This window comes from Oncorhynchus clarkii, chromosome 3 (genome assembly GCF_045791955.1).
Source record: "Oncorhynchus clarkii lewisi isolate Uvic-CL-2024 chromosome 3, UVic_Ocla_1.0, whole genome shotgun sequence".
Classification (NCBI taxonomy): domain Eukaryota; kingdom Metazoa; phylum Chordata; class Actinopteri; order Salmoniformes; family Salmonidae; genus Oncorhynchus; species Oncorhynchus clarkii.
In genome coordinates this window covers 48,307,218-48,331,991 of record NC_092149.1, presented here as the reverse complement: position 1 = coordinate 48,331,991, position 24,774 = coordinate 48,307,218, and the positions used below count along the sequence as shown (strand labels likewise).

Genomic DNA, 24,774 nt, shown 5'->3' with positions numbered 1-24,774 from the left:
TACAAGTCTTAGCCAAACTGAGACTCACCACGGAGAGCCAAGCACCTTACCACACTTCACCTCACATACAGTGCATTCGGAAAGTACCCCTTCCCTTTTTGCACATTTTGTTACGTTACAACCTTACTCTAATGGGGATTTTTTTTAAATGCCTCCTAAATCTACACACAATACCCCATAATGACAAAGTGAAAACAGGTTTTTAGAAATGTTTGCAAATTTATTAGAAATAAAAAGCAGTACTTATTTACATAAGTATTCAGACTCTTTGCTATGAGACTTGACATTGAGCTCAGGTACATCCTGTTTCCATTGATCATCCTTGAGACGTTTCAACAACATGATTGGAGTCCATCTGTGGTAAATTCAATTGATTGGATATGATTTGGAAAGGCACACACGTGCCTATATAAAGTCCCACAGTTATCAGAGCAAATACCAAGCCATGAGGTCGAAGGAATTGCCCGTAGAGCACCTAGACAAGCCTTTATGGTAGAGTGGCCAGACAGAAGCCACTCCTCTGTAAAAGGCACATGACAGCCAGCTTGGAGTTTTTTCAAAAGGAACCTAAAGGACTCAGACCATGAGAAACAAGATTCTCTGGTCTGATGAAACCAAGATTGAACTCTTTGGCATGAATGCCAAGAGTCACATCTGGAGGAAACCTGGCACCATCCCTACAGTAAAGCATGGTGGTGGGAGCATCATACTGTGAGGATGTTTTTCAGCGGCAGGGACTGAGAGATTAGTCAGGATCAATGGAAAGCTGAACAGAGCAAAGTAGAGAGAGATCCTTGATGAAAACATGCTCCAAAGCGCTCAGGACCTCAGAGTGGGGTGAAGGTCCACTTTCCAACAAGACAACGATCCTAAGCACACAACCAAGACAACGCAGGAGCAGCTTCGGGACAAGTCTCTGAATGTCCTTGAGTGGCCCAGCCAGAACCCGGACTTGAACCCGATCGAGCATCTCTGGAGAGACCTGAAAATAGATGTGCAGCAACTTTCCCCATCCAACCTGACAGAGCTTGAGACGATCTCCCGAGAAGAACGGAAGAAACTTCCAAAATACAGGTGTGCCAAACTTGTAGCTTCTTACCCAAGAAGACGTGAGGCTGTAAACACTGCCAAAGGTGCTTCAACAAAGTACTGAGTAAAGGGTCTGAATACTTATGTAAATGTCATATTTACATTTTTTATTTGTAATACATTTGCACACATTTCTAAAAACCTGTTTTTTCTCCGTCATTATCAGGTAGATTGATGAGAATTTTTTTTGAAATAATTTTAGAATAAGGCTGTAACAAATAAAGGGGTCTGAATACTACTTTCCAAACGCACTGTATTTTAATGACTGTATTTCCTATACCATTATGTTATACACACAACACAAATTGCATGACAGGTAGCTAACGAGGTACCCCCTCGTACTGATCAATTTATTCTAGTATTGCAGCACGAAAATGTCCATTACTCTAATTTGATCCCAGTTATTGATGGTGCACCTGCGTCACATGGGCTAGACATAGTCGTCTCATGGTCTTGACTTTCTTTGATGTGATCAATGCTGAGGAAAGACAGAGGTATTTGCAGTCAGTAGACAGTTGTAAATATCACACAGGAGATACTATGAAGGTCAGAGGATCCACACAATGTAAGTGTCAGTTAAAACCTGCCGGCTTTAAAGTGAGAGTCCTATGTGCTTTGATAGAGTCGATTTCCAAACTTCTAAATGAGCAGTGACTGGTAGCTCTAACCCATGCTGGCCTAGTGCTGAGCCCTGTCAGCCAGGAACCCTTATCCAATACATCACTGTCTGCTCTCATTGGCCCTCCCTCCTCCTCACCACCAGGTGAGAGCCAGTCAATACCCTAGACTCGTTAGGATGCCACTAAATGGCCTTTTCTGTCGAAACAGTGTGACACAGGATGGAACGGTGCATTACTGTGTATTAAAAAGGCTACCTTAGGGGTGAGTGGAGTGTTGTGGTTCATTGCAAATTAGGGTGGAGGGAGAATGTTGCCAGTTTTCCTGTTATGGGATTGGGAAATCCACTGGGCTGGAAACCCACTGTCTGGCTGATGACAGATTCCGATAAAGACAATCAACAGGCATTAGAGGCAGTCATCTTCAACTGTCACACATGGGTGTGAGGAACACCACGGGAATGGAAGGGTTCTTCTCATCAGAGACCGAGACAGGTATCTCCCTTTCCCTCTATGTTCGTCTCCTGCTCTACTTCTATGTTAGAGACCTCACTGTTTCCGCGTCCCACATTGAAGAAAAAGTCTCCTACATCTCTTTCATATCTCTGGAAGAATACATGTTTCCCTGTCTTTCTATTTCTTTCTTACTCTTTATCTATGTGTATCTTTCTGAGAGAAGCGTTCTGTCTGTATTTTTGCCTGGTCTGTTGGGTATTCCAAATCAAAAGATATCTTCTACGCAACATAAGCAGGAAAAACATACTGGTGACTTGGAGAATAAGACACAGTGGCAGGATTTTCCCTTATTATGATTATGCTGAACTAACAGACACATTGAGGCACACAGTGCAACTCCTAACAACCCATGTACAACTAGGAACAATGAGAGCAGCAGAGGCAAAAAGAGAAAAAAATATACTGTTGCAGACATAGTTTTAATAATTTTCCCTCACTGTTCAGAACTGGGATAATGGGGGAGCCAGCCTTTGCTGGAATTGATTGGTGTCACAGTAGCCTTGCAACAGAGGGAGTAGAATAGTGAATACATCAAGCTTTATAGTGGCCTCTGCAGAAACAGAATATTTGTCTTTGAGAAAGGTGTAAGGATATCACATCCGTTCACCCCCCCCCCCCCCCCCCCCCCCACGCACGCACGCATACACGCATGCTCGCGCGCACACACGCATGCACACACACTCACACCCACCTGGTGTATTCTCCCCTACTCTGATGCCCTATAATGCAGCTTGAGGAGCCTCTATTGTTAATTAATGGCAGGCACCGGAGCATGGGATTTCTCATTAACCCCGATGCTGCAGAAGCATGCAAGTAGAAAAACACTCTAAAAGGGACGCCATTGTACTTTCTGATCCGTTCCTTGCATCCTGCTCTACAGATCATTGGCAGCCGACAAGACTGAGGCCCTTCTTTACCTCTGGCTTCTTAATGGCAAGCGGCAGGGGAGTATAGTGACTTAATTTAATTAATTACAGAGCTAATCAGGTAAATTAGAGTGAATCCAGGTGGGGAGGAGGGTTACTGTGACGGAACCCAAAATGAAGCATATTGGTGGGGTGAGAGTGACACACAAAGTGCAGAACTCTTCAGCAATCTGGCAATCTAAAGAAAGGTAAATAAACCTGGAGCATGGTCTGATATCACTGTTTAACCCCAGTTTGTAGCTAAACAGTAAGTTCAAGAAGCCTACATCCAAGCTGAGCTGTCCTCTCTACACACTCTAAATTCTGCCTCCCCTGAACACCTTTACCCTAATCATGGACTGTGTAGCTTTAGGGCTATAGGCCCACGCCAGATCCTCAATTTAGAATAAGCGGTGTGGATGAAAACAATGATTTACCAAGCACTCGCCTAGTGTGAGTAATGAAACGTGTCACACAGTGCACCGATGTGTGCCAAGGTGAACTGCTCACCTCAGGGCAGTTGACAACACTGATCATCTTACCATCATTGGCTATGTCTGTGCAAATAGGGATGAGGATGAATCTGACCGTCTTTCAATGTGTCGGTATGAGTCAGTAAAATTAAATGTATTTGGAAGTGCATTTACGTGGGTAAGATTGCAGCAGTAGGTTCTGCAGGGGTCAACATATGTTAGAATGAGTCAACATATCTCTGCATTTGTGTAATCATAACTTGAGTCGTTCAGTGAGTGTCCATGTTTTGTTGTTGTGTACAAGTCAGAATGCGCAAGCATTTTTCATCGGTAAGTTCAAATTAGGTGAGTATGACTAACCTTGTATGGACAAGGGGCAGATGCCAGCCATTGTGAGCACTTCCGCATTTAAGACTTTGGTACGGTATGTGACCATATGTTTCAGTACCCATCAACATGTCCCTATGTCCCAACATTTCCACTACCCGTCCATTTCAGGAGCTGTGGCTGCACTGATCCCTGTGCCTTAGGGTGTCTGTCTGGGTAGGCTTTCTCATGACATAACCGTATCCTGAACCACCTGCAATAACTGAGAGTATAATGAAACATCCAAGAGTGTATACATTATATCAGCTCAATGCATTACCCAACATACAGTCTAAAACAAGAAACTGTTGTAAAAGAAGAAAAACATTTTTGTTGACATGTTACAAAATTACAGAGTTGACTGGATGCGAGGGAGTCACAGAATTAAAATGTTACATAGTAACAGAGTTGACTGGTAAGATTTAGGACATAATAGAACTGAGTGGTTACTGAAACTACTAGTAAGGATAAAGGCCATGATACACTGGGAATTTTATTAAGTAATATTGCCGAGCAATTTTGGTTGATGTAACTATTTTGCAATGAAAATGAGCAACTTTTTATTATCTGGGAATGTTGATTGGCAGCTCCACTTATTGGGCAATTTGTAGGAATCCTCCAATCAGAGCACAGATATTGGTAATGTGATCAGTCTGTTCTCCAAAATATTTTGGAAAACATCGCAACCGTTTTGAGCTGAAGCAAGAGAGAAATCAACTCCCATGTTGGAGTGAAATGTTGGCCATTCACATCTCGTATTTTGCTCCACTACAATATTGTATCACGAGGCGTAAATAAATACATACTGTGTTCAATTTGTCATGTTTAACTGCTGAAATATCCACGGTGATGCTCATGCTAATCGATTAGCATGTTAACCGTAACCCATGCTATGTCAATGGGACAAACAGGCTAATTCGCTAGCTTGTCATGTAGATTGTCATGTAGATTTTACATTTCGTTTTTTTATTTTTTGTTTATGTTTAACTAGCTGGCTAGCTTAATTAATACCATTTACACTTCCTAGCATAAAATTCTGAAGTAAAACATTTTTAAATATAGTTATCCTTGTCTGCGTTGCCGTTGACTTGATTGGCAGTAGGTTGAGTGGATGCCCAAGGCAACACCTCTTTAATGCTTGTTTGTTAGCTAATAAATTCCAGTACAGATGAGGCAGCCAACAGGCAATAAAAAGCAAAAGGAGATGAGAAAATAAATGTGGAAATTGATTTTTAAGTTAAATATATACTTCATATGAAATACACTGCTCAAAAAAATAAAGGGAACACTTAAACAACACAATGTAACTCCAAGTCAATCACACTTCTGTGAAATCAAACTGTCCACTTAGGAAGCAACACTGATTGACAATACATTTCACATGCTGTTGTGCAAATGGAATAGACAACAGGTGGAAATTATAGGCAATTAGCAAGAAACCCCCAATAAAGGTGTGGTTCTGCAGGTGATAACCACATACCACTTCTCAGATCCTATGCTTCCTGGCTGATCTTTTGGTCCCTTTTGAATGCTGGCGGTGCTTTCACTCTAGTGGTAGCATGAGACGGAGTCTACAACCCACACAAGTGGCTCAGGTAGTGCAGCTCATCCAGGATGGCACATCAATGCGAGCTGTGGCAAGAAGATTTGCTGTGTCTGTCAGTGTAGTGTCCAGAGCATGGAGGCGCTACCAGGAGACAGGCCAGTACATCAGGAGACGTGGAGGAGGCCATAGGCGGGCAACAACCCAGCAGCAGGACCGCTACCTCCGCCTTTGTGCAAGGAGGAGCAGGAGGAGCACTGCCAGAGCCCTGCAAAATGACCTCCAGCAGGCCACAAATGTGCATGTGTCTGCTCAAACGGTCAGAAACAGACTCCATGAGGGTGGTATGAGGGCCCGACGTCCACAGGTGGGGGTTGTGCTTACAGCCCAACACCGTATAGGACGTTTGGCATTTGCCAATGAACACCAAGATTGGCAAATTCGCCACTGGCGCCCTGTGCTCTTCACAGATGAAAGCAGGTTCACACTGAGCACATGTGACAGACGTGACAGTCTGGAGACGCCGTGGAGAACATTCTGCTGCCTGCAACATCCTCCAGCATGACCAGTTTGGCGGTGGGTCAGTCATGGTGTGGGGTGGCATTTCTTTGGGGGGCCGCACAGCCCTCCATGTGCTCGCCAGAGGTAGCCTGACTGCCATTAAGTACCGAGATGAGATCCTCAGACCCCTTGTGAGACCATATGCTGGTGCAGTTGGCTCTAGGTTCCTCCTAATGCAAGACAATGCTAGACCTCATATGGATGGAGTGTGTCAGCAGTTCCTGCAAGAGGAAGGCATTGATGCTATGGACTGGCCCGCCCGTTCCCCAGACCTGAATCCAATTGAGAACATCTGGGACATCATGTCTCGCTCCATCCACCCAGTTGGCGAATGCTTTAGTCCAGGTCTGGGAGGAGATCCCTCAGGAGACCATCCGCCACCTCATCAGGAGCATGCCCAGGCGTTGTAGGGAGTTCATACATGCACGTGGAGGCCACATACACTACTGAGCTTCATTTTGACTTGTTTTAAGGACATTACATCAAAGTTGGATCAGTCTGTAGTGTGGTTTTCCACTTTAATTTTGAGTGTGACTCCAAATCCAGACCTCCAGGGGTTGATAAATTTGATTTCCATTGATCATTTTTGTGTGATTTTGTTGTCAGCACATTCAACTATGTAAAGAAAAAAAGTATTTAATAATAATATTTAATTCATTCAGATCTAGGATGTGTTATTTTAGTGTTCCCTTTATTTTTTTGAGCAGTGTATATTATTCATGTCCATGTTGCTCATTGCTCATCATTTGCACCAGTGTCTCATACCCCGCTCTGTTGCCAGCAACATTGCTTGGCAACATTGCCCCCAAAAACTGGCAAATGCCTTAAGACTTGAGAGAGTAATGGAGCCAACTGGTAACTCCTGTGCTATGTGACTGAATTACAAGATTCAAGTTGATGTGACGTACTATTCTCACCAGATTGTCACTGGCAGGTTGAGGATGTTCAGCCCTCAAGGAAAGGCTGTGCCAATACTGATAGAGACTGACAGCCCTGAGAGAGAGCATTGTGTGACAGTGGCTGACTGTGACTGTTACACATGCACAGACACAGAGGCATACACACACAAATGCCAACACAAAAAACAACAGCTGGGGTACATATTCTCCTTCATACACTTGCGCATTCATTAGCCAGCTATCTACCTGTAATGTTTATACCGATTTTCATGAATAATAACTGAGCACACACTGGAATTACGATTCATCAACATGCAATGATGTAAAATTTGAATTATCGCCAACTGGCAAGAAAAAGGGATGGATGAATGCATAGAGAGATATTCTTATCTTGGCATGGAATGTTACCTAACTGTTGTAGGAACGTTACATGTTTGCTGGGTATATAGTTATCCAACTCTACAGGTACATATCCAACTAAAGTGTAGGGATACGTAATAGCGACAAGCTCAAACGGTGATGTTTCTGGGGAACAATGGTCTGTAAAACCTTGGCTCCATTACATCCAATCATACAGGACATACAGTACCTGATTCCCCAGTCTTTTCAAGAACTGATTTCACTCATTTATCCTCTTAATCTATCCCTTCCGTCTTACCAATAATTTGTTCTTAACATCAATTTGTATCATCCATCCCTAGGAAAAGCATTTGATCTCTGTCACTGGACTCTTTAGCCTCATGTGCTTAAGAGAGACAGCATCAATCAAGGTTTCTACTGTACATTCCGTTTACACTGCCATTGATTCTCCCATCAACCATTTAATGTATTCCACCCATTCACCCTCAATCTCGGCTCCCGCATGTTACACTCCCTGTCTATTTGTTATTTCATCCTATTTGTCTGGGGTCCATCTATCATCAAAGCCGTTCCCCATAAACCTAGATTTCTGACTGGCTCGATGCAATGTTAGCCCTCTCCATCTCTAGCCTGAGGTCAGCTCTGGGATTGAGATGGTGCAGTGGAGATAGTGGAGAAGTGTCACTGAGGGGATTAAATATTGATGAACAGAAAGGCCTTGCCTCTACCCAGTACCCTCTGGCTGCGAGCGAGCGAAGTCATGCAGTTATGGGCAGAGAGAGAATCTGAAACAAACAACTCAAATGTCATCAGGGGAGCAGAATAGAGAAACGGATGGTAACTTGGATCCCCAGGAGCATCTTAGGAAGTCGGAGTCCTATCCTGTGAAAGTTATCGTTATCCTCTCCATACAACGCAACCATAATCAGATTCACTTGTGCTTCACTTAATGCTTTAGTCAGAGATCTGCTCTAACAGGGCCTTATTTATTTTTTTACATGCAAGCCCCCTCCAGCAGAACATCAATACAATGTAAATATGTACCAGAGGGAAAGAAAAGACATACATGAAGGCAGGGGTATGAGACATGCAAGCCTAGTTTAGTTTGACGATGAATTACTCAAGCTGGTTTTACTGCGCCAGGCGAGGGATCATCCCTTTGTTGTCCAACTAACTCAGTCCTTTATTTTCGCTTCGCAGAACCAACTGCAGACTCTCAGCATATCAAGATTTTGTTCATGTCAAAGAAGGGATATGAAGGTGTGTGTATTTTTACATAAATGTGCTAAGTGCTTCAACGAGGCAGTTTAATTCCAGGCGTTTTGAAGCATTCTCACTCATACCACAGATGTAGGTATAACTGATTATGTTATTTTAGGTAGCGCAGGCAGCCAAAGTGAGATGCTCTGTATCACTGAAGGCTAACTTTGAAAACAAAGACCAATGCAATAGCTCCACCTCGACCCTGCCACAGTTATTTAGGGCTAATAACACACTGATCAGTGACAAAAACACTTAAAATAACGACATATTCACATTAACGTCAGCAACAATAAACTCCCAACATTGAGACTAAGGACTGTTCGTAGCCAATCTTATGCCACCTTGTGTAAAGGACATGCACCATGTTACACACGACTCTCCTCACCAAATCATTGCAACCAAGTTGCATCAAAATGTCCATTATGTTGACGAGCGCTCCATCAACAAATCATGAGCTGCTCTAAAATCTCTTTATGGTCGCCAAAAGGCAGCACTGTGCAGTACGTGTTGGCACTTACCGTTGATCCATTTGGCCTCTGGGTCATGGACCACAAACTCAGGCTTGAACAGATCTTCCACAGTGAGTTTGCTATCACTGCCAGCTTGGCTGTCCGCTGCAACAACAAATAAATAGGGGGAAAAGGTGCATTAATTCCAAACTCTATTAATACTGGGAACTCAATAATGATCAAATCCTTATTTTATCATTATCATTATTGATATTCCCCAGCATTGTTTATTCTCTCATACAAGGAGCGAGTAGCAAAATGATCATTTTTAGATGGAACTGTTAGCAGGCATAAGTGTGTCTGTGAGGGCCAATACAGCATGGATTGGAACGCTGCATGTCCAATCAGCATCCAGTATCCAAACAACCAGTTAAATGAAAGAGTGTACACAGAAGCATATTAGGTGTTTATAATGTCTTAGGTCTATGCTTTAGTCAGACAAATGACACTCAGATGAATATCGCATATAGAAGAGGTGGAGTGGTCTGTCAACAGGGACTTTAATCTGGGGCAGCTATGTATGTTTTTTGGCAGGACTCTTGAGAGTGTCATGCTTACTTTAGCCTTTATGAATAAAATAAGTTAGGATAAAGTCTTATAAGAAGATTGGATGCACATAAATGGCTTCACCTGCTCTAGAGGCAGATACTTCGAGCAACCTTTTAAATGCAGATGAAGAGGGAGTCAGGGGTGTACGAGTGAGGTAGGGAGTGATGGAGGGAGAGGGAGAGGGAGAGGGAGAGGGAGTCAGGGGTGTGAGGGAGAGGGAGAGGGAGAGGGAGTGATGGAGGGAGAGAGGGAGGGAGAGGGAGAGGGAGAGCGAAAGACAGAAAGAGAGAGGTGACAGTAGAGAAAGTGATATGGAGAAATTATATATATTAAGAAAACAATAGAACACTCACGCACGCACACGCACACGCAATGGTCATTAATAGGTTGTTATCCAACCTGAAATCCCTCAGCTGTGTAAACATTGCCTTTGTAAACATGTTTTAATTTGAAAATGTTAAGCCATCAGTAAAATAGAATGTTGTTAAGCCAATTGTAAACTAATGTTGACTTGGACAGCTGCTAATTGTGCAGCGCGAGAGAGAGAGAGAGAGAGAGAGAGAGAGAGAGAGAGAGAGAGAGAGAGAGAGAGAGAGAGAGAGAGAGAGAGAGAGAGAGAGAGAGAGAGAGAGAGAGAGAGAGAGAGAGAGAGAGAGAGAGAGAGAGAGAGAGAGAGAGAGAGAGAGAGGAGGGCCAAATGATTTTGAATGTCAGCCATGTTGGCCCGGGCTGGATAACTACAGAGCACTCCTGTTTGTAAATAATGTGGCAGCCACATGCAATAGATAGCTAGCCCAGCAGACATTCGAGGGGTTGGAACATCAGGGGACAGTGTGGTCTCCTTGTATCTGTGAGTCATTCCAAACATGTCTGAGTACGTCACTCAACATAAACTGTTCTTCATTGCAGTAAATTGAGGAGGTCGATCAACAGCTGAGTGCTGATATTAAGTTAGTATAAAAGGTGCTGGCAAAAATGAGAAATGAGTAGCACAACTGAGCATGTAGCCCAACATTCATCATAGAAAGTTGAGATATGTTAAGCAATAATACCATTTTGGGGCTAATTTCCTTACTGTCACCAATAGTCTACCAAACCATAGGCACTGAACCACCTCTGGGACAGATGCTATGTCTCTCCTGCAGAACACAACTCTGGTTAATAAAGTAATGTACTAATTCTCCATGCCCAGTTCTGTACCTGGAGTGAGGAGGATGACAGACAATGTGATCAGAGAGCAGACCCCCAATATAACCAGCAGAGCGATAACAATCCCTTTCCAGTTCCTCTCAGGTGGAGCTCCCGCACCAAGGTCCTGTAAAGAGAGAGAGAGAGGGGGGATGAAGAGAGGAGAGAGAGAGAGAGAGAGAGAGAGAGAGAGAGAGAGAGGGGGGGGGGGGGAGAAACAGTTAACAGTTATTAAAAGGGAGTTCTAAAAAAGAACAAAGTGGAGATACCTAGACATACAGTGTACAGAGCCACAAAACACAGGGATAAACATGCTAACAGCCCTACATGCATTTTTCGGATTTGAGTCCAAGATATTCTTGCATCCATCCATACAAACTATTTGATTGAAGACCACAGATTGTCAATACGTGAGTCATTCTATGTTGAGTCAGTTATGTAGGAGCTTACAAAAAATATAGCCATATGGTTGAATTGCTAGAAAGTCAAATTGAAAGCCAAATCCAATTCACAGTTCACAGACACTGAGCACATCATACACATACATTTTTTAAAGCAGGGACACAATAGGCAGCAGAATGGGTCAGCATGGGTTGACCCCTACAATATAATGTAAACAATCTAAGAAAAAACAGAATACTTAAACAGCATAATATGTTATGATTGACTGCCGGTCATTGTGTCAGAATAGCAATGACTTCGACAGAAAAGTGAACATCTAATCATGTAGGAGTAGAAAAACGTAAACTAGGAAATGATATTCACAAAAATGTTAAGTATATGTTCAGCTTTATTGTAGTGAGTGTGCTAGCTACAGGTTTCAGCATTTCACCTTGAGCTGCATGGTGGGGCTCAGTGTAAGCTGCATAGTAGCATTGACAACCAGCTTCATGGTGGGTCTCAAAATAAACTGCATCAATTGTTCAATTGTTCAATCTAAGCTGCGCGGTGGGGCACGAGCAACATTATGGCATTCTGTGTTGAAATTCAACTTAGAGGTAAGCAGCTGTTTGTAAGCTGCATGGAGGGGCTCAGAGGAAAGTGTATTGAGGGACTTCATGAAAAATGCAAGGTAATATTTCATCATTTGCATTTCAAGGGAGAAAGGCTATTTGCATGGTTGACTAGCTTTCATTAAAAACTCTCTCGGAGTCTCTCTCTCATACTCCTACTTCATGACTACTGAAGCAACTCCCCGGCACAAACAAGCAGCCTTTTACCAGCTGTGCTACAGTATCACAGTGTCATAACCCCTATTCGACAAGACAGAAACATAACTCAGGCATAGGACTACATGTTTTGCATTCAACAATTTTACAGCTTAACATGGTGGCGAAAGGACAGGTCAAGATGGCCGTCTGCTTCAATAGCCATGCAGTGGTGGGTTAAAGGCCCAATGCAGCCATTTTTATATCAATGTCAAATCATTTCTAGGTAACAATGAAGTACCTTACTGTAACATATTTCCTTTAAAGTGGCAATGTGTAACTATTTGGGTGACCTGACCAAATTCATATGAGTCATAGATATGTGATTCTACTTGAAAGCAAGTCTAAGAAGCAGTAGATCTGTTCTATGTGAGCTATTGCTATGCTTCCCATTCTTACTTTCAGTTTTGTACACCAGCTTCAAACAGCTGAAACAACAATATTTGTGGTTATGGAAAATATTTTTCACAGTGGTTTAGATGGTACAATGATTCTATACACTATACTAGCTTATTTTGTCACATACACTGAAATTAGGTGAACTATTAGAGTTTAGGTAAGCAGGATATGGCGGAGCAATTTCTGCATAAAATGAAGCAATCATTTTGCTATGACTGTTTGGGTGTGGTCTGAGTGGGGCAGGGAAAACTGAAAACTAGCTGTTATTGAGGTTTGAAAATCTCTTTGTTATTGGTTCATTAACCATTTTACCACATGGAGATGTCACCATGAAAAGCCGAAACTGCTGCCCATGCAAACCTGCTGATTAGAAGGTCCTGTGCAGATTGAATTTTCAACTAGCAACTATCAGGAATAAAACATTTTTTTACAGTGTTAGTTTCATCAGCGGCATGGTTAGAGTGGTTAGAGCATTGGACTAGTAACCGGAAGGTTGCAAGTTCAAACCCCCGAGCTGACAAGGTACAAATCTGTCGTTCTGCCCCTGAACAGGCAGTTAACCCACTGTTCCTAGGCCGTCATTGAAAATAAGAATTTGTTCTTAACTGACTTGCCTGGTTAAATAAAGGTAAAAAAATTAAAAAAATTAAAATATGATACAAAGCAAAAACAGAATTGTGACAGCACTGGGCCTTTAAGAGGCTGTGGCTCAGTGTCAGAGGAGTTCTGCATCAGTGGTCTTAAATAGGTTCTGTCCTTCATCTATATCTGCTAGTTCTGATAAGGTGGCAACATTAAGACCCTCTCTCCACATGACCCAAACCACTGGCTTTCCTGGCCTCACTTACCCACAAAACCCTGCAGGTACATGGAGGGGATTATTGGCCCCCGGTCCACTTCTGAGTTGTGATTGGCAAGAGAGGTGAAGTAGAAATATGGCCAATAAGACCCAGGTTGCCGTTTCAAAAAGCTTTTGTCACATTTTTGCTAAATTTTTCAAAGGAGGTTTGCATCTGTATCGATTTATTTACTGTGTATCTTGAAGGGTTCACAGGTAGGTGTGAACCAAACCGTCACATTCCGTCTGCTCCCCAAAATGTTCAAACGGTCAAGCACCTCTCCAATAGCTGTGGGGAGTGACGTGTCCGGCTATCCGCATTTGCATCCCTTGGCAAAGCCGTAGGAGCGTGCCCTTGTTCTGGGGACGTTGTGTTATATCATTTTCGGCCCCCAAAGGGCACAGGCGGCTGATATATTATCAGAGGTTGGGCTGACGCTCATTTCATTAACACCACAAAAAGCGGCTGCCTTGTCCTTGAACACTGACAGCAATTCTAAATTGCCAAAGCCCGCCATGCGTGAGCTTCTTTTTTCTCTTCATCTCAAATATATCTCTCTCTCCAATTTCCTATTTAGCAGTTTTGGAATCATCATCCTTAATTTATTAACTCAATTATGAGCAGATAAAGCCACTGAGAGAGTTCTGGCCCAATGCGTCTCTCCATTACCATTATGGGGATTAGGGAACCATGTCAGGGCCCTGACAAATGCCTAGCCCCCAGGAGAAGAGAAAATAGCTTGGGTGTGTTTCACACAGACCCCCCCCCCCCCCCCCCCCCGCCAAACAACTCTCTCTCTCTCTCTCTCTCACACACACACACACACACACACACACACACACACATACACGACTAGGCATGTAGGTTAGGGGACGGGCTAAAGCCATCTCTTTTACAAAGTGGTACTAATCCCTTCTTCCCACCTCTGGTCATGACCTTAGCTCTTATTCTGTCTACAGAGATTTTTAACTGAAGTCATTACAATCACAATTTCCCCAACCCACATTCAGTACCACGGGTCTTTCCCTTGAGATTTATACCACTTCACAATATGCTCATGAATAACACTTCAAGTAAAGTGTTATAACACATACTGTACATAGACACAGGCAAGGACAAAATAGGCGAAGGACAGCCAAAGCGCAACAGTAAATCCAACAAGACAATCTTGTCGCCCACAAGCACTGCAAGTCTAACTTTCTTTACTTTCACCAGTCTAGACAGAGTTTTCATTTCGATTTACAGACCAAACTAAATAACAGAGTCATACAACTAATATGGCTGCCCACACCATTTTTTAGCAACCCATTTTTTTGCCCTTAGATTTTCTGTCATAGACTGTCATTCATCTTGCAAATGTGATATTGTACTCCACATCGGGGTGTTAGTCTGTGTTGCAGAGAGGCACTGAAAACCATAAATAAATATCCGACAGCTCCGGCAATAAGCAAGCAGAAAGTTCTGCATCCCAAATGGCACCCTTATTCCTTTTATAGTGCATCGCTTTTGACCAAGGCCTATAGGCCAAAAGTAGTGCAATATGTATGCAATAGGGTGCCATTTGGGATGCATTCAAAGCCTTCATTTCTCTATCTCTTAGAGAAGAGACTCAAGGGAGAAGAAGAACAGGTCTATGGGGAGTTAGGGTTGAAGTGTTATGTAGATACACATAAAATAGCCCTGTTAGCTATGTCTGTCTTAATGCAACACTGAAGAATAACGCAGGTTCTTGTTTTCGGGATAGGATTTATGAAGTTGTTAATACAATGTAAGTTATGGGCCAACATTAGTCTATATGGGCAATTCCAGCGGCAGGTCAACCTAAGTTTGTCGTTTCAAAATGAAGCCATCACATTCCTAATTATCCTTAAGGCGCAGACGTTACTTTAACAGGACATTACATAATTTTTTTTGCCATTACAGAGTATGATGCCATGTTTCAAATAACACTTTTTTTGTGTGTTTAGTGTTTTCAATCATATTTTCCCCCACCCTCACAGAGCTTATTTTGCCTCTCACAGCCCCCTCCCCCTCACCCCCCCATACCCCCTGTTTGTTAAAAAGTTGACATATTAATGAAGTAAAGAAAATAAGTTTATGCTATAGGCACATGTACACTAAACAAACATGTAAATGCAACATGTAAAGTGTTGGTCCAATGTTTCATGAGCGGAAATAAAAGATCCCAGAAATGTTCCATATTCACAAAAAGCTTATTTCTCTCAGTTTTTGTGCACAAATTAGTTTACATTCCTGTTAGTGAGCATTTATCCTATGCCAAGATAATCCATCCCCCTGACAGGTGTGGCACAGCAATAAACTGATTAAACAGCACAATCATTGCACAGGTGCATCTTGTGCTGGGGACAGTAAAAGGCCACTCTAAAATGTGCAGTTTTGTCACACAACACAATGCCACAGACGTCTCAAGTTTATAGGGAGCATGCAATTGGCATGCTGACTGCAGGAATGTCCACCAGAGCTGTTGGCATATAATTTAATGTTAATTGATCTACCATAAGCCGCCTCCAATGTCATGTTAGAGAATTTGGCAGTATGTCCAACTGGCCTCACAGCCGCAGATCACGTGTATGGTGTCATGTGGGTGAGCGGTTTGCAGATGTCAACGTTGTGAACAGAGTGCCCCATGGTGGCGGTGCTGTTATGGTATGGGCATGCATAAGCTACGGACAACGAACACAATTGCATTTTATCAATGGCAATTTGAATGCACAGAGATACTGTGACGTGATCCTGAGGCCCATTATCGTGCCACTCACCATGTTTCAGCATGATAATGCATGGCCCCATGTCGCAAGGATCTGTACACAATTCCTGGAAGCTGGAAATGTCCCAGTTCTTCCATGGCCTGCATTCTCACCAGATCTCACTCATGGAGCACGTTCGGGATGCTCTGGATCGACGTGTACGACAGCGTGTTCCAGTTCCTTCCAATGTTCAGCAACATCAGACAGCCATTGAAGAGGAGTGGAACAACATTCCACAGTCCACAATCAACAGCCTCTATGTGAAGGTGATGTATTGCGCTGCATGAGGCAAATGGTGGTCACACCAGATACTGAGTGGCTTTCTGATCCACGCCCCTACATTTTTTTAAAAAGATATCTGTGACCAACATATACATATCTGTATTCCCAGTCATGCGAAATTCCTACTTTAGGACCTAATGAATTTATTTAAATTGACTGATTTCCTTATATGAACTGTAACTGAAATTGTTGCATGTTGCGTTTATATTTAAATGTTTGCTTCATTTTCATATTTTGATATAATATTTCAGAAAAGGTGTAATACAAATAATCTTGTATTTTTTCAACATGTAATGGTAATTGTGATATATATAAAAAGAATACTCTCTTCCGTTGAGGTGCCTGGTCTTCCTTAGCCTATGCATTATACTATTCAGCCTATCTGTAATTATGTAGTTCTAAGGTACTATGGCTTCTGATGACATCACCAACAATCAAATACACATGACAACAAATGTGTTTTGATAGATTTTGATAAACATCAGACTCTACTTCAGACTTCGTAATGGAGGGTGAAACACACGTAACAGTTGTTTTTCCTCAAAGTAATAATTAAGAAATTACAACCTTTTCAAAATTAGAAATGTTGTGTTGAGCCAAGCCTTTGCTTTGAAATGTCTATTCATGTTTTAACGTAGGATTTACAAACTCACAGACTTTTCCTAATATGTTCCGTCTCGCCAAAAAGCTTGTCCATTTAATTTCCCCTGCAAAATGCCTATTATTTGCTGTACTTCTCAAACAAGACGATATTTATAAGTCCGCTTTTTGGGGATACACTCCCCCCAAGGGGTACTATAGACACGCAGATCAAAAGTTGTATTTATTGTTTGTCTAATCTGTAAAAACATTTAGTTTGTCATTTTGTGTGTAAATGTCACAGCCATAACCCTGGAATTGCCCTTATGATTAGGTTGTATAATGTATTCAACCCAATAACATACTGTATTTTTATGAGCAGAAATTATAAGCAGAAATTGTTGACATAGTGTAAGTACTGAATAAGAGCACCTTCTCCCAGCTGCCCACTGCACTGAGGCTAGAAAACAGTCACCACTGATAAATCTGCGATAATTGAGAATTTCAATAAGCATTTTTCTACGGCTGGCCATGATTCCACCTGGCTACCCCTAGCCTGGTCAACAGCATTGCACCCCTCACTGCAACTTGCCTCCCCCATATCTAATTCACCCAAATACAGATAGCTGATGTTCTGAAAGAGCTGCAAAATCTGGACCCCTACAAATCAGCAGGGCTAGACCCTCTCCTCCTAAAATTAGCAGCCGAAATTGTTGCAACCCCTATTACTAGCCTATTCAACCTCTCTTTCGTATCGTCTGAGATCCCCAAAGATGGGAAAGCTGCCACGGTCATCCCCCTCTTCAAAGGGGGAGACGCTCTAGACCCAAACTGCAAAAGACCTATATCTATCCTACCATGCCTTTCTAAGGTCTTCGAAAGCCAAGTTAACAAACAGATCACCGACCATTAGCCTTGGTTTCTCAATTGACTGCCTCGCCTAGTTCACCAACTACTTCTCTGACAGAGTTCAGTGTGTCAAATCGGAGGGCCTGTTGTCCGGACCTCTGGCAGCCTCTATGGGGGTGCCACAGGGTTCAAATCTCGGGCCGACTCATTTCTCTGTATACATCAATGATGTCGCTCTTGCTGCAGGTGGTTCTGTGATCCACCTCTACTCAGACGACACCATTCTGTATACATCTGGCCCTTCTTGGACACTGTGCTAACAAACCTCCAGACGAGCTTCAACACCATACACCACCCCTCTTAAATGCAAGCAAAACTAAATGCATGCTCTTCAACCGATCGCTGCCCACACCAACCCACCCGTCCAGCATCACTACTCTGGACAGTTCTGACTTAGAATATGTGGACAACTACAAATACCTAGGTGTCTGGTTAGACAATAAACTCTCTTTCCAGACTCATATTAAGCATCTCCAATCCAAAATGAAATCTAGAATCAGCTTCCTATTTTGCAACAAAGCATCCTTCACTCATGCTGCCAAACATACCCTATACCCCATACCCTGACTATCCCACCGATCCTTGACTTCGGTGATGTAATTTACAAAATAGCCTCCTACACTCTACTCAGTAAATTGGATACAGTCTATCGCAGTGCCATCCATTTTGTCACCAAAGCCCCATATGCTACCCACCACTGCTCTCGTTGGCTGGCCATCGCTTCATATTCGTCGCCAAACCCACTGGCTCCAGGTCATCTATAAGGCTTTGCTAGGTAAAGCCCCGCCTTATCTCAGCTCATTGGTCACAATAGCAGCGCCCGCCCGCACTCCAGCAGGTATATTACACTAGTCACCACCAAAGCCAATTCCTCATTCGGGCGCCTTTCCTTCCAGTTCTCTGCTGCCAATGACTGGAACGAACTGCAAAAATCACTGAAGCTGGAGACATATATCTCCCTCTCTAGCTTTAAGCACCAGCTGTCAGAGCAGCTCACATATCACTGCACCTGTATATAGCCAATCTGTAAATACAGTTGAAGTCTGAAGTTTACGTACACCTTAGCCAAATAAATTTCTACTCAGTTTTTCACAATTCCTGACATTTAATTATTGTAAAAATGTCCTGTCTTAGGTCAGTGAGGATCACCAAGTTATTTTAAGAATGTGAAATGTCAGAATAATAGTAGAGAGAATAACTTATTTCAGCTTTAATTTCTTTCATCACATACCCAGTGGGTCAGAAGTTTACATACACTCAATTAGTATTTGGTAGCATTGCCTTTAAATTGTTTAACTTGGGTCAAATGTTTTGGGTAGCTTCCACAAGCTTACCACAATAAGTTGGGTGAATTTTTGCCCTTTCCTCCTGACAGAGCTGGTGTAACTAAGTCAGGTTTGTAGGCCTCCTTGCTCACACACCCTTTTTGAGTTCTGCCCACACATTTTCTATAGACTTGAGGTCAGGGCTTTGTGATGGCCACTCCAATGCCTTGACTTTGTTGTCCTTACGCCATTTTTCCACAACTTTGGAAGTATGCCTGGGGTCATTGTCAATTTGGAAGACCCATTTGTGACCAAGCTTTAACATCCTGACTGATGTCTTGAGATGTTGCTTCAATATATGCAAGTAATTTTCCTCCTCATTAGGCCATCTATTTTGTGTATTGCACCAGTCCCTCCTGCAGCAAAGCACCCCCACAACATGACGCTGCCACCCCCGTGCTTCACGGTTGGGATGGTGTTCTTCGGCTTGCAAGCCTCACCCTTTTTCCTCCAAACAACAATTGTCACTATGGCCAAACAGTTCTATTTTTGTTTCATCAGACCAGAGGATATTTCTCCAAAAAGTACGCTCTTTGTCCCCATGTGCAAGTTTCAAACCGTAGTCTGGCATTTTTATGACGGTTTTGGAGCAGTGGCTTCTTCCTTGCTTAGCAGCTTTTCAAGTTATGTCGATATAGGACTCGTTTTACTGTGGATATAGATACTTTTGTACCTGTTTCCTCCAACATCTTCACAAGGTCCTTTGCTGTTGTTCTGGGATTGATTTACACCTTTCGCACCAAAGTAGGTTAATCTCTAGTAGAAAGAACTCATCTCCTTTCTGAGTGGAATGACAGCTGCATGGTCCCATGGTGTTTATACTTGCGTACTATTGTTTGTACAGATGAACGTTGTACCTTCAGGCGCTTGGAAATTGCTCCCAAGGATGAACCAGACTTGTGGAGGACTACAATTTGTCTTCTGAGGTCTTGCCTGATTTCTTTTGATTTTCCCATGATGTCAAGCAAAGAGGCACTGAGTTTGAAGGTAGACCTTGAAATACATCAACAGGTACACCTCCAATTGACTCAAATTGTGTCAGTTAGCCTATCAGAAGCTTCTAAAGCAATGACATAATTTTCTGGAATTTTCCAAGCTGTTTAATGCACAGTCAACTTAGTGTATGTAATCTTCTGACCCATTGGAATTGTGGTACAGTGAATTATAAGTGAAATAGTCTGTCTGTAAACAATTGTTGGAAAAATGACATGTGCCATGCACAAAGTAGATAAGTCCCTACCGACTTGCCAAAACTAGTTTATTAACAAGACATTTGTGGAGTGGTTGAAAAACAAGTTTTAATGACTACAATCTAAGTGTATGTAAACTTCCGACTTCAACTGTAGTCCTTCCAACTACCTTGTTATTTAATTCATTTATTTTGCTCCTTTGCACCCCAGTACCACTACATGCACACTCATCTTCTGCACATCTATCACCCCCGTGTTTAATTTGCCATACTGTAATAATTTCGCCACTATAGCCTATTTATTGCCTCGCCCCCCCCCCCCCCCCCCCCCCCTTATCCTACCTCATTTGCACACACTGTATATAGACTTTCTCTATAGTTCTATTGACTGTATGTTTTGTTTATTCCACGTGTAACTCTGTGGTGTCGTTTGTGTCGCACTGCTTTGCTTTATCTTGGCCACGTCGCTATTGTAAATGAGAACGTGTTCTCAACTAGCCTACCTGGTTAAATAAAGGTGAAATAAAAATACAGCAAATAAAACTATATGCCTTATGAAGGCTACACTCAGAAAAAAAAGTTTCCAAAGGGGCTCTTCGCCTGTCCCCACAGGAAAACCCTTTTTGGTTGCAGTAGAACCGTTTTTGGTTTCAGGTAGAACCCTTTTGGGTACCATGTAGAACCCTTTGTGGAAATGGAACTAAAAGGGTTTTACCGGGAACTTAAAAGGGTTCTCCTATGGGGACAGCCGAATAACCTTTTTAGGCTCTAGAAAGTACATTTTTCTGAGATCGAGCTACCTACACTGTGTGGTATGTTACATTATTCAGGCTTTGTAGTTGAATAAATCAGGTTGTTGTCAACACATATCATGATGTGTGGAGTCAAGTATACCGAGGAGGTGAAAACAACACGGATTCTGAAATGATCATGTGCACAGCAAATTGGGCAGTATGTATTTTTCAGTGTAACAATTCTAGTGTTGATTAAGGAGTGAAATTAACTTTGTAAGAGTGAAAATAACCCTCAATGGTGTAAAATAACCAGCAGTGTTGGTGTTAATAACCAGTCATTGTTTTACACTGTGGAGAATAAAATAGCCCCATCAAAATGGTTAGATTTTTTTAGGATTGTTTTTCATATCTGTGTTTTTGCATGTGCATTGGCTGATTGATTCATTAATTTTATGCTACACAAAGAAAAATAACATAAATGTTTCTATACTAATCCAATCAGTTAGAATTATTGCACCCGACACTGAAATACTTGTTCCAGTTTAAATGGTTTAGGTAGTCTTCTTATCAACTGTTTTAACCCTGACAGTCATTCTGAATGCAGCGTGAATAAAACATCCAAGTATAACCTTACTCTGGCTGGAGTCCAATAGGAATTACACAATACTTTGCAAGCCAGCATAATGTGACTTGCATGCCTGATTTTGCCTGCAAACCAGGAGTTTCCAAACACCACTGTGTTAGGGTAAGACAAAGCCATCAAAGTAAGGCCTTATGATATACACTGCTCAAAAAAATAAAGGGAACACTTAAACAACACAATGTAACTCCAAGTCAATCACACTTCTGTGAAATCAAACTGTCCACTTAGGAAGCAACACTGATTGACAATAAATGTCACATGCTGTTGTGCAAATGGAATAGACAACAGGTGGAAATTATAGGCAATTAGCAAGACACCCCCAATAAAGGAGTGGTTCTGCAGGTGATAACAACAGACCACTTCTCACTTCCGATGCTTCCTGGCTGATGTTTTGGTCACTTTTGAATGCTGGCGGTGCTTTCACTAGTGGTAGCATGAGATGGAGTCTACAACCCACACAAATGGCTCAGGTAGTGCAGCTCATCCAGGATGGCACATCAATGCGAGCTGTGGCAAGGAGGTTTGCTGTGTCTGTCAGCGTAGTGTCCAGAGCATGGAGGCGCTACCAGGAAACAGGCCAGTACATCAGGAGACGTGGAGGAGGCCGTAGGAGGGCAAGAACCCAGCAGCAGGACCGCTACCCCCGCCTTTGTGCAAGGAGGAGCAGGAGGAGCACTGCCAGAGCCCTGCAAAATGACCTCCAGCAGGCCACAAATGTGCATGTGTCTGCTCAAACGGTCAGAAACAGACTCCATGAGGGTGGTATGAGGGCCCGACGTCCACAGGTGGGGGTTGTGCTTACAGCCCAACACCGTGCAGGACGTTTGGCATTTGCCAGAGAACACCAAGATTGGCAAATTCATTACTGGCGCCCTGTGCTCTTCACAGATGAAAGCCGGTTCACACTGAGCACATGTGACAGAGTCTGGAGACGCCGTGGAGAACATTCTGCTGCCTGCAACATCCTTCAGCATGACCGGTTTGGCGGTGGGTCAGTCATGGTGTGGGGTGGCATTTCTTTGGGGGGCCGCACAGCCCTCCATGTGCTCGCCAGAGGTAGCCTGACTGCCATTAGGTACCGAGATGAGATCCTCAGACCCCTTGTGAGACCATATGCTGGTGCGGTTGGCCCTGGGTTCCTCCTAATGCAAGTCAATGCTAGACCTCATGTGGCTGGAGTGTGTCAGCAGTTCCTGCAAGAGGAAGACATTGATGCTATGGACTGGCCCGCCTGTTCCCCAGACCTGAATCCAATTGAGCACATCTGGGACATCATGTCTCGCTCCATCCACCAACGCCACGTTGCACCACAGACTATCCAGGAGTTGGCGGATGCTTTAGTCCAGGTCTGGGAGGGGATCCCTCAGGAGACCATCTGCCACCCCATCAGGAGCATGCCCAGGCGTTGTAGGGAGGTCATACAGGCACGTGGAGGCCACACACACTACTGAGCCTCATTTTGACTTGTTTTAAGGACATTACATCAAAGTTGGATCTGCCTGTAGTTTGGTTTTCCACTTTAATTTTGAGTGTGACTCCAAATCCAGACCTCCAGGGGTTGATAAATTTGATTTCCATTGATAATTTTTGTGTCATTTTGTTGTCAGCACATTCAACTATGTAAAGAAAAAAGTATTTAATAAGAATATTTCATTCATTCAGATCTAGGATGTGTTATTTTAGTGTTCCCTTTATTTTTTTGAGCAGTGTATATATTGTATTGTATTGTCATAGAGTTACATTTAAATGATAGCATTCGCCGAGGTGTTCTGTTGATGAAAGACACAGGCCTTTAAAATGAAATAATTCAATAAACATGTCTATGTCACTATCAAAAACTATCATGTGTGGTAACTCTACAATTCGCTTGAAAAAAAAAAGGCACTCTGGGAAATATGCAAATTAGGCTTTACCATATGGAGAGTTAAAGCAACACCCAAAAAGTATTTACTGTAACACTACAGGTATCAACAACTACATGTGTTAATTTCTTACACTGAGAAAGTGTAACAGCGTCAGCACTAAGCAACATGTGCCCATTTAACTCTAAATCAAGTGTTATGTTTTGCTCTGTAGGCTTTGCATATTACTCGACAATAGAGCTATGCAAACACCGCAGTCAAGTTCATTTTAACACTTTAAGAGTTGAACGCGGACCACTGCCACAGAGTTAAATCTTTAACACTTTCAAGTGTCATTTTAACACTAGTTCATTGGGACTCATATGTTCACTGAAAATACTTTCAGAGTTAAATGTACACAGTTGATTTTGATGTATGACATTACAACACATTCCCTCCAATCAAGTAAGTAATTGTATTGACCCACCAACCAGACTGAACTATTCAGACCACTTCACTTTTTCAACATTTTGTTACATTTTGTTAGCAGTGGTTCAAACTTTAGAACCCAGTTCCTACATTTGAATATTAAAATGTATTTTATCACACAAAACTATGCTACATTTTATCTCTGGGGCCCTCAGGGTGACAAATCAGAGCAAGATTACTGAATGTAAGTACATGATTTACCTTCGGAGGTGAATGTATCAAACCAGTTGCCGTGATAAGTTTTTTGTTGTTGTGCACTCTCCTCAAACAATAGCATGGATTTTTTTCAGTGTAATAGCTACTGTAAATTGTACAGTGTAGTTAGATTAAGAAGAATTTATGCTTTCTGCACATATAAGACATGTTTATGTCCTGGGAAGTCAGATGTTACTTACAACGTCCATCTAGTCACATCAGAGCACGTTAGCAACAACCGTCCCATATAGGGACACAGATCCTGTAGAGGATATGTATAAAAAAATGGAATATTGTTGAATATTGTTGAAGCAAATATCTGGGAGGGTATCAACATATTTCTGCAGCATTGAAAGTCCCCAAGAACACATTGGTGTCTATCATTCTTAAATGGAAAAGTTTGGAACCACCTAGACTCTTCCTAGAGCTGGCCGCCCCGGCCAAACTGAACAATCGGGGGGAGAAGAAAAAGACGCTGTTACACTTTCTCAGTGTAAGAAATTAACACATGTAGTTGTTGATACCTGTAGTGTTAC

At 42.5% G+C, this 24,774-nt stretch overlaps 1 protein-coding gene across 1 annotated transcript in view; it reads right to left on the bottom strand.

Annotated features, from left to right (window-relative positions):
- Positions 1-24,774, bottom strand: part of LOC139405995 (inactive dipeptidyl peptidase 10-like) — a 188,462-nt gene that overhangs the window by 143,877 nt on the left and 19,811 nt on the right. Inside the window, exons 2-3 of the mRNA XM_071148451.1 lie at positions 10,851-10,965; positions 9,111-9,206 (exon numbers count right to left, since the gene is read on the bottom strand). Of these exons, the coding sequence (XP_071004552.1) occupies positions 9,111-9,206; positions 10,851-10,965 (211 nt within the window). The remainder of the gene's footprint in view (positions 1-9,110; positions 9,207-10,850; positions 10,966-24,774) is intronic.